Raw genomic sequence first — 11,981 nt, forward strand, 5'->3', positions numbered from 1 at the left:
CGGATATCCACTTATGAGGAAATTATACTGCCACTGTTCAATCAAAATTTAAAACAAATGTCCTCATATGTGGATCTTATTTTTCTCAGAAACAAAAATTAGGGGAAAAAAATCTGGTAATTCTTTATTTTTACATTGATCAGGTCCCAATCAACCCAAAAAGCAAAGAAAAATGAAAAATGCATGCATGAAAGAGTTCGGGTCTTAGGAGGATAATGATCGTAAACTAACAGCCCATTGTTCATTTAATTGGCTAGTTTCAGTCATTGTGCAAATGTAATGTTTATAAGATTGGAGGAACCTGTAATCAGCTGAGACTAAAGAAGCCAATTGGATGAGTGTTGAAATGTTTCTCCCACTGAAAATGCTAAGTCCAGATGAACAGAGTGAACTTTTTGGGGTTAATGATGGTTATTACAAATTAGTTCTCTCTTCTAAGTCTGATGGTAATCTTTTTTTTCTCACAGTAACCTTGTTATATAAAGAGGAAAATATCAGTTCAAATGTATCAGATCTGTTTCTCTTCAGAGTCTGTCAGGTTGGGGGGAGCCAGTCGCTGTGTAGGAACAGTGGAGCTGAAACATCAAGGAGAATGGAGACCAGCAATTGACTATGACCTCAGGAAAGCAGCTGTTCTCTGTAAACATCTGGACTGTGGATCTGCTGTTTCTGCTGTAATCAGACCAAAGTCCTCACCTGCAGATGTGCTGGGGATCAGCTCTGACTGTTTTCAGTCTGGAACTACTCGAAGTGAGTGTGCAGCACCAAAAGCCTCCAACTACACCCTGGATCTCATTTGCTCAGGTAAGATCATGTGTGACATCATATATGACAGCCAGAATTTCAGGGTAATCCTCCCTCTTTAAGTTTTAAGTTCTCCGAAGAAATGACAGAAATCACCTGCTTCACCTTAAATAATCAACTGTCTTTACAGACTTGCTGGTTCAGCCCATCATCCAGGCATCCTCCATGGATGGGGTTTATGAGGCCCAGGAGCAGGGGCTTACAGTATCCAGGCACTCCAACTTCACCATCAGCTGCTCCATCCAGCCACAATACCCAGGAGGCTCCTTCCAGCTCACCTTCAACTCCACCAACACAGCGTACAGCTACACCCAGCCAGCTGTCAATCACTCTGCCCACTTCCTGTTTCCTGCTGCAGTGCCCGCCCACCAAGGAAACTACAGCTGTGTTTATCACATCTACGTTTTCTCTCATAATTTCACTGCTGAGAGCCACCTGCTGCCTGTCACTGTCTCAGGTAAGCTGAGAGATGATGAAATATCAGTCTGGAAAAAATATCAATCTAAACTTACTGAAAATTATCTGGAAACATCCTATGTGACTAAGATTATAGAAAGTGTATAAATGTCAATAGAAAACATTGTTGTATCACATGCATTAGTAATTAACTTAACACTCATTGGAAACAAGATCGCATATATAGTAGTTTGTTGTTGTTTTTTTTACACATGAAAATGACAGATTAAGATTTTTGCACTCCTGTAACGGTTGTCTTTAAGTTTACTGGTTGTCCTGCTTCCCGTTCCACTAACTCTGTATATGCAGTCTGCGGACTTGTGTTTCTCATATGCATCTCACTGACCACTAAAAAACAAATTAAAAAAAGGCCAGAGTCAGGTTACTGAGATGTTTCAAGGCTGAAATAAAAATTTCTTACTAACCAAGCAGAGAGAGAGAGTTCAGTCCTCAGCTGAGCTTTATTCAAAATCCTAAACTATACTTCAGTACTACAGCTACAAGAAGTATTCAGAGAGGAGTGATGATTTACAGAAGTGCCATCAGCAGTCAAGTATTAAAATCTTTTCAAAAATCTTTTTACTTCTTTCCTTATGACACTCTGCTTTCTGCTCAGAGTTTGTCAGCTTGGTAGGAGGACCCAGTCGCTGTGCAGGAACGCTGGAATTGAAACATTTGGGTGTGTGGAGACCAATGGATAGCTCTGACTGGACCATAAAGGCAGCATCTGTTATCTGTGAACATCTGGATTGTGGCTCTGCTATTTCAGTAGAATGGCGAGAGGATTCCACAGAGAAATCTGTGTGGAAGATCCAAGACGGCTGCATTGAGTCTGGATCAGCTATAAAAGAATGCTTACAACTTAGGTTGTCTTCCTTCTCTCTGTATCTCACGTGCTCAGGTAAGCCTATCAATATGATCACATTACACTGATAGTAATGTGTCAGGTAGACGCATAAATCACCTAGACTGGCAGACAATCTTCATCAGCCTGGCAAAGCAGAGCTTCAGGAGTCCAGTGGAACAACCAGCAGCAGCTTCTTTGGTTGCCACTGTCACATCCCCGAGTGACGGACTGGCCACAAGTGTTAACAGCTCAGCTTAGCCAGGGTTCATTATTACCTTCACCCCGACACAGCCTTTGTTTTCCAGAGCACCTCCAAATACTCCTCATTTGAACTTGTCAATGTATTTGAATGCTAATGCTAGTTTCTAGACAAATGTTAAAAACCTCGGTGTGTGCCTTGAGGGTTCCTTTAGACTGTGTAGACAGGTGAGCGCATTAGTCGAATCTAGCTTTTTTCATCTGAGACCGCTAGCCAAGTAAAGCCATACCTGCCAGCTTGTGTCTTTGAACGTGTTAGTCATCTGTTAATTACTTGCAGACTAGACAACTTTAATCCTCTGTACTTTGGTTTAGACCAGGCTTCTATTTATCATCTGCAGTTGATCCAAAGTGCAGCTGCTCCTCCGCTGACTGGTACAAAATGAAAGGCGCATATAACCCCAGTGTTGGCTTCTCTACATTGGCTTCCTGTTTCTTACAGGATCCAATTTAAAATATTACTCTTTGTTTTTAAATCAGTAAATGGCTGAGCCCTCTCTTACCTTTCTGAGTGTCTATTTATTTTTGCTCCAAAAAGAACCAGGAGGTACGGTTAAAATCCAATGCTATTCATTCCACAGTCTAAACTTAGATCTTGTGGTGATGGAGCCTTCTCTGTGGCAGGTCCCAGACTCTGGAATAGTCTGCCTCTAACTGTTAGATTTGTATAAATGCTGGAACATTTTACATCTGTATTGAAGACACATTTTTATGGTCTGGCTTTTAGCGCAGGTTGACTGAAACATGTTTTCTTTTAACAGTCCTAGTTATTGTTGTTTTAGTTTATTTTATTGTCCTATTGTATTATTCCTTCTGTTTTATATTTTATTGCATCATTGTTGTTCAATTTACTTATTTTAGTTACATTTCAGTTTGAAAAGCACTTTGTGCAGCATGGGGCGTTTGGAATGTGCTATGTAAATAAAGTTGACCATGACTTTTCCTGCATAGCCAGGTCTCCATTTAAGAGACCTTTAATGTTAATGAGACTTTTTACAAGGAAAAATAAACGATATATATTCTCATTATGCAGACACATTTGCACATACATTCCATCCCCATAATGTTCTCTCTATGGTTCCCATTGTGCATGTTTAAGGCTGAGAATTTTTACAACAGACGATATTATTCCAGACCTCAAAGGGAATATCCATAAACATAATAAAAATACAAATATTTATAAGTTACTCTGCATCAACTGTCTGTCTGGTCATCTGGCTGATCTGAATTGCCAAAAAAAACCAAAACAAATAGCCTTCTCAATGTAAGATATACAGTGGTATGCAAAAGTTTAGGCACCCTTGATAATTTTCATGATTTTTCTTCATAAATCATTGGTTGTTTGGATCAGCAATTTCATTTAAATATATCATGTAGCAGATGAACACAATGATATTTGAGAAGTGAAATTAAGTTTATAGGGTTTACAGAAAGTGTGCAATAGTTACTTAAACTAAATTAGGCAGGTGCGTAAATTTGGGTACCCTTGTCATTTTATTGACTTAAATATCTTTAGCACTAATTATTGGAAGACAAAATTTGTTTGGTAAGCTCACTAACCCTTGACCTACATACACAGGTGAATCCAATCATGAGAAAGGGTATTTAAGGTAGCCAATTGCAGGTTTTTCTCCTCTACATCTTCTCTGAAGAGTGACTACATGGGAGCCTCAAAACAACTCTCAAATGACCTAAAAACCAACATTCTTTAACATCATGGTTTAGGGGAAGGATACAAAAAGCTATCTCAGAGATTTCAGCAGTCAGTTTCCACTATAAGGAACATAGTGAGGAAACGGAAGACCACAGGTACAGTTCTGTTTAAGGCCCAAAGAGGCAGGTCAAGGAAAATCTTAGATAAGCAGAGGTGGAGGATGGTGAGAATAGTCACAGTCAACCTACAGACCAGCTCCAAAGACCTACAACATCATCTTGCTGCAGATGGAGTCACTGTGCATCGTTCTAATATTTAGCGCACTTTGCACAAGGAGATGCTGTATGGGAGAGTGATGCAGAAGAAGCCCTTTCTGCGCACATGTCACAAACTGTGTCTCTTGAGGTATTCTAAAGCACATTTGGACAAGCCAGCTTCATTTTGGAATAAGGTGCTGTGGACTGATGAAACTAAAATTTAGTTATTTGGACATAACAAGAGGTGCTATGCATGGTGGAAACAACACAGCATCCCAAGAAAAAAATTTGGTGGTGCTTCCATCATGCTGTGGGGCTGTGTGGCCAGTGCAGGTACTGGGAATCTTGTTAAAGTTGAGGGTCGCATGGATTCCAGTCAATAACAGCAGATTCTTGAGAACAATGTTCAAGAATCAATCACAAAGTTGAAGATGCACCAGGGCTGCATATTTCAACAAGACAACGGCCCCCATATACTGCTCAAAATCCACTAAGGCATTCATGCAGTGAAACAAGTACAACGTTCTGGGATCTCAGTCCCCAGACCTGAATAGCATTGAAAATCTATGGCGTGACTTAAAGTAATAATAATAATAATAATGGATTGGATTTATATAGCACTTTTCAAGGCACCCAAAGTGCTTTACAATACCACTATTCATTCACATTGACACACTGGTGGAGGCAAGCTACGGTTGTAGCCACAGCTGCCCTGGGGCGGACTGACAGAAGTGAGGCTGCCATATCGCACCATCAGCCCCTCTGGCCAACACCAGCAGGCGGTAGGGTAAAGTGTCTTGCCCAAGGACACAACAACCAGGACAGAGAGCCCGGGAATCAAACCGGCGACCTTCTGGTTACAGATGCGCTTCCCAACCCCCTGGTTTTCCTTGCTCGGAAACCATCAAACCTGACTGAACTGGTTATGTTTTGTAAGGAAGAGTGGTCCAAAATACCTTCAATCAGAATCCAAACTCTCATTGGAAGCTGTAGGAAACATTTAGAGGCTGTAATTTTTTCAAAAGGAGGATCTACTAAATATTGATCTAATTTTTCTGTTGGGGTGCCAATACACCTGCCTAATTTCATTTAAGTAACTATGGCACACTTTCTGTAAATCCTATATTCATTTCACTTCTCAAATATCATTGTGTTCATCTGCTATAAGATATACTTAAATGAAATTGCTGATCCAAACAACCAATGGTTTATGAAGAAAAATCATGAAAATTATCAAGGGTGCCTAAACTGAATTCATATCACTATTTTTTTTTGTAAATAGTTTGTAAATAGATCATTGCAAATATTCAAGCATTGTACATATTGAGCGCTGCAGTAGGAGTGGTCAATAGTTAACTTTTTATTTACCATAAAAAGTTGATTAGTGACATTGATATCAGACTTGGCTAATGGTAGCAGAAGTGTTCATCTTAGTAGAGCTGGGCGATATATCGAGTTTTTAAAACATATCGATATATTTTTATACGAGATATAAGATGTGACAATATCCTTTATATCGATATAGTCTATGTTACGTTATAATTATAGTTGTGGAGCCGCAAGTTTGCCTCTCTTTCGTCCACTTTTGTCTCTACGCAACGTTACTCCGCCTCGCCTTCACTGAAGACAACTCCCCCTCCTCCCCCGTCGCTTCACGTGCAGGCAGCGACAAGATGGACACGGCAAATCTCCGTTAACGAGTTACTGCGCATCGCCCCATGCGTGGGGCTGGACGGCGTCAACGTGTTAACGAGCTAACCGCGCTAACGAGCTAACCGCGCTAACCCTAAAATCCTTTCATTCTCTCAAAAGTTGATAGCGCGCCTTATGTATGAATTCTGGTTGTGCTTGATGGCCGCGAACCGATTTTATGTGGAACACGGCGCTCAGCAATCTGTCAAAAAATGTTTTAGTACGACTTTGGTAAACTACGAAGCTGCAGCACTTGATGGATTGTCGGCGCATTACGGCTACCGAGGAGCTTCGCGGAGTGATCCGTACTGTGCTTCAACGTAATATTACCTATTGTGTGTGTATAAGGACCATAAATGGCACCTGTAAGAGACGTGGTTATGAAGCGGATTTCAAACTCCAGGCTGTCAGTCACACAGTAAAACTTGGGAACAGAGCAGCTGTGAAATCTGTCCGTCTTTGTTATTACGCTCAGCATCTTTTAGTTTACATTTTGACTGCACAATTGTGAGCTCTTTGTTTAGCACAAAAACAACATTGTTTTCTTTTATTTATGGAGCATTTTTATTTAATGAATGATCATAATTTAATTTTGAGTAATTTTTCATGTACATCTGTGCTGTATGTTAATAAAAGTGCTTGTGTGACATCTGGGACACAGCTTTGACTAAGAACTCTCTTTTTGTTCTTACTTTATGGCTTAAAAAAAATATCAAGATATATATCTTATATCGCCATCCAGCTAAAAAATATCGAGATATGAATTTTCGGTCATATCGCCCAGCCCTACATCTTAGCTGAGGTTATTCCCCCATAAGAAGTATCTTTTTAAGTGTTCTCCTTTTTCTATTGGTGCTTTCACACCATATAACTGTGAAAGTACCACCAGTCAAATCCAGGTTGATCTACTTCCATGCAGAGGTTGTCTGTTCCTTCTCTCTGTATCTCTGTGGCTACTCTGCCTTCCTCCCACAGTCACAAAACCTCCAAGTTAGTCTCAGAAAAAATATTTTTCTTGTGTGTCTGCTGTCTCTGATCTCTCTGTTTGATCTTCTCTGATGTCTCCAGACTCTGTCAGGCTGCTGAATGGTTCCAGTCTGTGTTCAGGCAGACTGGAGGTGAAGTCTAACCAGAGCTGGTCCTCAGTGTGTGAAGCTGACTTTGACCAGCAGGATGCAGAGGTGGTCTGTAGGGAGCTCGGCTGTGGGCCTCCATCGGTCCTCCAGGGGGCGCTCTATGGAGAAGTGGAGGTTCCAGTGTGGAGCAAAGAGTTGCAGTGTGGAGGCCATGAGTCTGCTCTCCTGGACTGTAGAAGCTCAGGCTCAGCTAGAAACAGCTGCTCACCTGGCAAAGCTGTTGGACTCACCTGCTCAGGTAGAAGAGGAGCTGCAGCTGTGATGTGGTCAAACTCGTTTATTCTTTTACTGATGACTCTCTACTTTCTGTTAGAGCCTCATGATCTCAGGTTGGTGGGAGGAGCCAGTCGTTGTGCAGGATCACTGGAGCTAAAACTGGGAGATTGGAGACCAGTGGAAGCTTCTGAGTGGATCCTGGGCAAAGCAGCTGTTATCTGTGAACATTTGCACTGTGGTTCCCTTGATTATGTGGAGGCTAGAAATGAGTCCTTGCTCAGATCTGTTTGGAGACTCAAACCTGACTGCGTTCAATCTGGATGTGCTCTGAGGGAGTGTGTAACATCAGAATACTCTTTAATGATTATGAATTTCACCTGCTCAGGTAGGCTCACCACTGACATCATCCATGACAGTTATACCTGTCACATGCTTTCTGTCATGAATATAATGTTTGCTTAGTGGTCTTGATTGTAAAGATTGAGAAAGCTTCAGACCCTCCAGGACACACTTGCAGGAAGCATTATGCTCTGTGTTTGGTGCTCATTGTTTGAATGAAAGGTTGATGTAAGGTGACCTTGTAGAATCTGTGTGTTTACAGACCTGCTGGTTCAGCCAAACATCCATGCATCCTCCATGGATGGGGTCTTTGAGGCCCAGCAGCAGGGGCTTCAGGTGTCCAGCCGCTCCAACTTCACCATCAGCTGCTCTATCCAGCCACAGTACCCAGGAGGTTCCTTCCAGCTCACCTTCACCTCCTCCAACACGGCATACAGCTACACCCAGCCAGCTGTCAATCACTCTGCCCACTTCCTGTTTCCTGCTGCAGTGCCCGCCCACCAAGGAAACTACAGCTGTGTTTATCACATCTACGTTTTCTCTCATAACTTCTCCTCCGAGAGCCGCCAGCTGTCTGTTGCTGTTTCACGTAAGCTGAAGTTTTCTGATTTTTTTGGATGCATATAAACACATTTGACCAATCACGGCACTGAAGAGAGTGAAACAGTCAAAGTGTTCAACATGGCGGAACACTTGTTTGTTGTGTCACAGAATAGCTCACAATCAGGTCTTTGAAATCATCTCTTCCTTCTCATGTGTTGTCCCAAATCTGCTACCCCACTGAAATCCTGAAATATGGATGAAAGCTTCAACTGCTGGATCAGACCAGAAAATTCTCCCTGCTGCCGCTTTCTCCTGAGAATGGCATGCACCCAGGATCAGGACTAGCTCATCGTCGCTTGATGTTCTCTCCATTTTTTCCACACAGTGGGCTTTCTGAGGATACTTTTTTTTTTGTAAAAACTTAACGTGCTCAGTGTGTGTGTAGGTTATATGGCAAGTTCACATACGGGAAAAATTATAGCATCTCATTTTTGTGTATGAGCCTTATAATTAGAGCAAAGATCATGTTTCATCACCTGGATAAGTCTGGTTCTGAGTGCGGTCAACTGCGAGAAAGATACAAGCATCATCTCATCTATCATGCACCCCTCAGCCATTTTCAGGTGTACTTCCTACACCTAGCTAAGACTCAGATACTTTATTCAGGACCCAGAACCAGGGTTAATCTGCTAATAGCTCACTTTGTTACTATGATACATAGGGCCATCCTGGCGTGCATGAAGACCCACACCTGATGTTGCGTTCCAGAGTTTTCATTTGTCAAAACCGCAGTGGTCTCAGGACTGATGTTTAGGTTCACTTAATCCCTACAAACCAAAAAGTGCTTCACGGTGAAAATGGATAATGAGCCGAAGCAAACTGAAAAAGTAGCCCAAGAGTTTCTAAAGGAAAAAAGATGGGTGATTCTTTAACAACCAAAACAGCCACCTAATGTCAGCACAACAGAGGAACTTTTCAGAATAACCCACAAGCAGAGCATCTCAGGGAGGGGATCCAGGATTTAGTGAGTGATGTTCATAGGTCCTCAACTTCAGGCAGCCAGTGACTGCAAAGGATTATTATGAGTATAAAAAAACAATCCGTATATTTGACCAATTCGTGAGCATTCTGAAAATATGGATTAAAGTGTTTGTAATTGAATACTTGGTTAATACTTTAGTTTACTGTTTAGCTAAACTTGATGATTTCATTTAAACGTCCCCTGTGATGGTGTACTGAAACAAAACTGTCCAAATACTTTTTCTATACCACAGTACAGTGTCTCAAATTATATTTGTAATATTTCAATGAAGATATATTTGCACTTTCAACAAATAATTAGAGATGTATCACTATTTTTAGTCTGATTAACATATTTCATTTCACATATTCTTATATTACTATTCTTATATCTGAACAGCTGTAAAAATGACTGTTTCTTCTCAGAGATCAATCAAATATTTTATTCAGGTTCAGTGTAATAATTTAAACTACTGAACTCATTAAACTTTGTTCCATCCAACAGCTCCAGCAGCTCCAACAGTTCATACCATCACAGGAGTCATCCTGCTGCTGATTCTCCTGATTGTGATTACTGCCCTTTATTTCTGCTGGAAGGTACTGAAACATCTTTGTTGCTGAGAATGAACTGACAAGAGGATCAATGCAGTCAGTCTGATCTGTGATGTCTCTGCAGGCCAGCAGGGAGCAGACGCTGAGCAGAAAGGACACTGACGTGGTTTACTACAACTACAGTGATCGCGGAGAAGGAGGATCAGCTGAAGATGAAAGTCGCCAGGGAGGAGAGGAGGACCTCAAAGAAGCTCATCTCAAATCCAATTGAATTTCTGAAAAATGACTATCATAATAGTTAACACAACAGTTTTCTATTGAATATAAACTTGTGTACTCACTTCACTGATGTATTGCTTCATTTAAAACTAGAGGGGAAAGCACAATGTCATCCAACAAACCAGGGGCGATTCTAGGATTAGAGCTTTGGAGGTGCTGAGCACCCAGAGAGCTGCCCAGCCAGGCAAGATAAATCATAAGATTCTTAAATTCATCAAGTCTCTCTGTGCCTGGGTCCTCGTCTCAAAACATGACATCACTGTTTTATACATTTTAACACAATTTAATCCCCATATTTGTGAAAGAAAAGCAAAACACTTTTTTGAAAAGTCTGTAACAAAACCATCAAATCTGATCAAGGTTATTTAAATGCTGCAACTGAAGAATGGATCGGAATAAAAAAAAAATACATATCCTAACCTTAATTACTGGGGGAGAATAATGAGTGATGCTCATAGTGAGTAAAAAGTAAACTGAGTGCATTGTTTGGACAGAGATTTACTTTTAATGTGTATGTATAATATAATACATATACATAAAAAACACTCCCAAAACAGAATAAATCATTACAAATAAATCTTTACTGCAGACACTAATTTTACTAATTTAATAATACTAATTTTGTGTTGTAAGATTTATGGGTTTCATTCTTTCATAGTGGTACTTAGGAGAGCTTGACACTGTGAGAAGTTTGAGAAAAACTGATAAGTGTATGTGTGCTTTTGGAAAACATTTAAAGCTGCTGTACAGAATCTTTGAAACAAGCTTAAAACATTTTTAGAATATAAACAGAGCACTCTGCTTCTCTTTACAGCTCCTCACTCCACCAGGACTCTGTTTGGCACTTTCTGATAGTGCGCAAATGTGATGTACGTACTGCAGCAGTCATACAGACAACTGGACGGTCCAAAAGTTGGCCTACCTATTACTGGCTGAGGTTTTATTAGAGTTGTGGCTGAACTACATAAAAATATATCATTAATTTTAATCTCCCCAATCAATGATAATGTTATGTTGGAATGTTTTTAAAGAGGGTCAAAAATGTTTCAACCCAGTTTGTTTTGCAGATTCTGTATAGCAGCTTTAATATAGGGAGGACACAACTTCCAGATTGTTTGAGTAAAATCAGGTTTTTTCTCTTTTTGCCTGTCACTTTTCCTGTCTGTTTTCTTACCTGGTTCTTCCTGACCTTGTACTTTCTCCTCACGTTCCCCTCTTTCCTCGCTCTAATTGTATTCAATTAGATGAAAAATTACATTAATATGAAAAGAATACTATTAAGATCACTAACAAAAAGTCCTCTCTCAGTGTACTTTCAACCAAAAGGCAAATAACCAAACCACATGAACATCTATTAAAAGATATAAACATTGAAACACTGATCCAACATTATTCTTGATTGACGGATCATTGGATTTTACACTTTTACCTGAATGTGGCTTCTTTTTAAAAAAAATAAAACCTCCTTATATCCATTATGAACCTGGCTGTCTCTCTGTACACAAACACACGCGCACACACACACACACACACACACACAACAGCAGTTATAAGGTTAATGGGCATTCAGTCAGTTAGCTAGTTAGTATCCATTTCAAACAGGACAGTGGTAACAACAGCAGGCTACAGACAATTTTAAGTTTTAGATTTTAAATAGGTTGTATAACTTTTAATAAGAGCAACAGGACGGTCAAATGTCGCTGATTTTACTACAGAGCAGGACGGATTGTAGAGTAGCAAACATCAACCGAAAAGTCAAAGGAGCTTGCAAAGAAAAGCGTCTGGACTTCTTTAAGTTGCTTGAAGACGTTTCACCTCTCATCCGAGAAGCTTCTTCAGTTCTAAGGTCAAATGGTGGAGAGTCCCAGATATAAACCTAGTGGGAGTGACCCCCCACAGAGGGACAAAAGGACCCCCTGATGATCCTC

At 40.5% G+C, this 11,981-nt stretch overlaps 2 protein-coding genes across 3 annotated transcripts; both read left to right on the plus strand.

Annotated features, from left to right (window-relative positions):
- The first annotated feature begins 503 nt into the window (after positions 1-503).
- On the plus strand, positions 504-1,555 carry LOC147325407 (uncharacterized). Its single transcript, XM_086297736.1, has 3 exons — positions 504-804; positions 935-1,261; positions 1,524-1,555. The coding sequence occupies exons 1-3, from the start codon at positions 504-506 to the stop codon at positions 1,553-1,555; spliced, it is 660 nt and encodes a 219-aa protein (XP_086153862.1).
- A 332-nt stretch (positions 1,556-1,887) lies between these two features.
- LOC147325408 (uncharacterized) lies at positions 1,888-11,528 on the plus strand. Of its 2 annotated transcripts, XM_086299960.1 has the most exons (6): positions 1,888-2,161; positions 7,037-7,342; positions 7,418-7,705; positions 7,922-8,248; positions 9,728-9,819; positions 9,899-11,528. In XM_086299960.1, the coding sequence occupies exons 1-6, from the start codon at positions 1,954-1,956 to the stop codon at positions 10,043-10,045; spliced, it is 1,368 nt and encodes a 455-aa protein (XP_086156086.1). In that variant the 5' UTR covers positions 1,888-1,953; the 3' UTR covers positions 10,046-11,528. The 2 variants fall into 2 exon arrangements, with proteins under 2 accessions (XP_086156086.1, XP_086156087.1); XM_086299961.1 differs by lacking the exon at positions 1,888-2,161 and having other exon boundaries at positions 7,027-7,342.
- Positions 11,529-11,981: the final 453 nt, after the last annotated feature.

The sequence above is a fragment of the Aulonocara sp. 'chitande type north' Nkhata Bay genome, linkage group LG7 (assembly GCF_057382095.1).
Source record: "Aulonocara sp. 'chitande type north' Nkhata Bay isolate Kocher_YH1m ecotype deep benthic linkage group LG7, A_spYH_male_GT1.1, whole genome shotgun sequence".
Classification (NCBI taxonomy): Eukaryota; Metazoa; Chordata; class Actinopteri; order Cichliformes; family Cichlidae; genus Aulonocara; species Aulonocara sp. 'chitande type north' Nkhata Bay.

Coding starts and splice junctions, on each gene's coding strand:
- LOC147325408 (XM_086299960.1), top strand. CDS start 1,954: ATGGATAGCTCTGACTGGACCATAAAGGCAGCATCTGTTATCTGTGAA. Junction 2,162..7,036: donor TCTGTATCTCACGTGCTCAG/GTAAGCCTATCA, acceptor TGATGTCTCCAG/ACTCTGTCAGGCTGCTGAAT. Junction 7,706..7,921: donor TATGAATTTCACCTGCTCAG/GTAGGCTCACCA, acceptor GTGTGTTTACAG/ACCTGCTGGTTCAGCCAAAC.
- LOC147325407 (XM_086297736.1), top strand. CDS start 504: ATGTATCAGATCTGTTTCTCTTCAGAGTCTGTCAGGTTGGGGGGAGCC. Junction 805..934: donor CCTGGATCTCATTTGCTCAG/GTAAGATCATGT, acceptor CTGTCTTTACAG/ACTTGCTGGTTCAGCCCATC. Junction 1,262..1,523: donor GCTGCCTGTCACTGTCTCAG/GTAAGCTGAGAG, acceptor GTTGTCTTTAAG/TTTACTGGTTGTCCTGCTTC.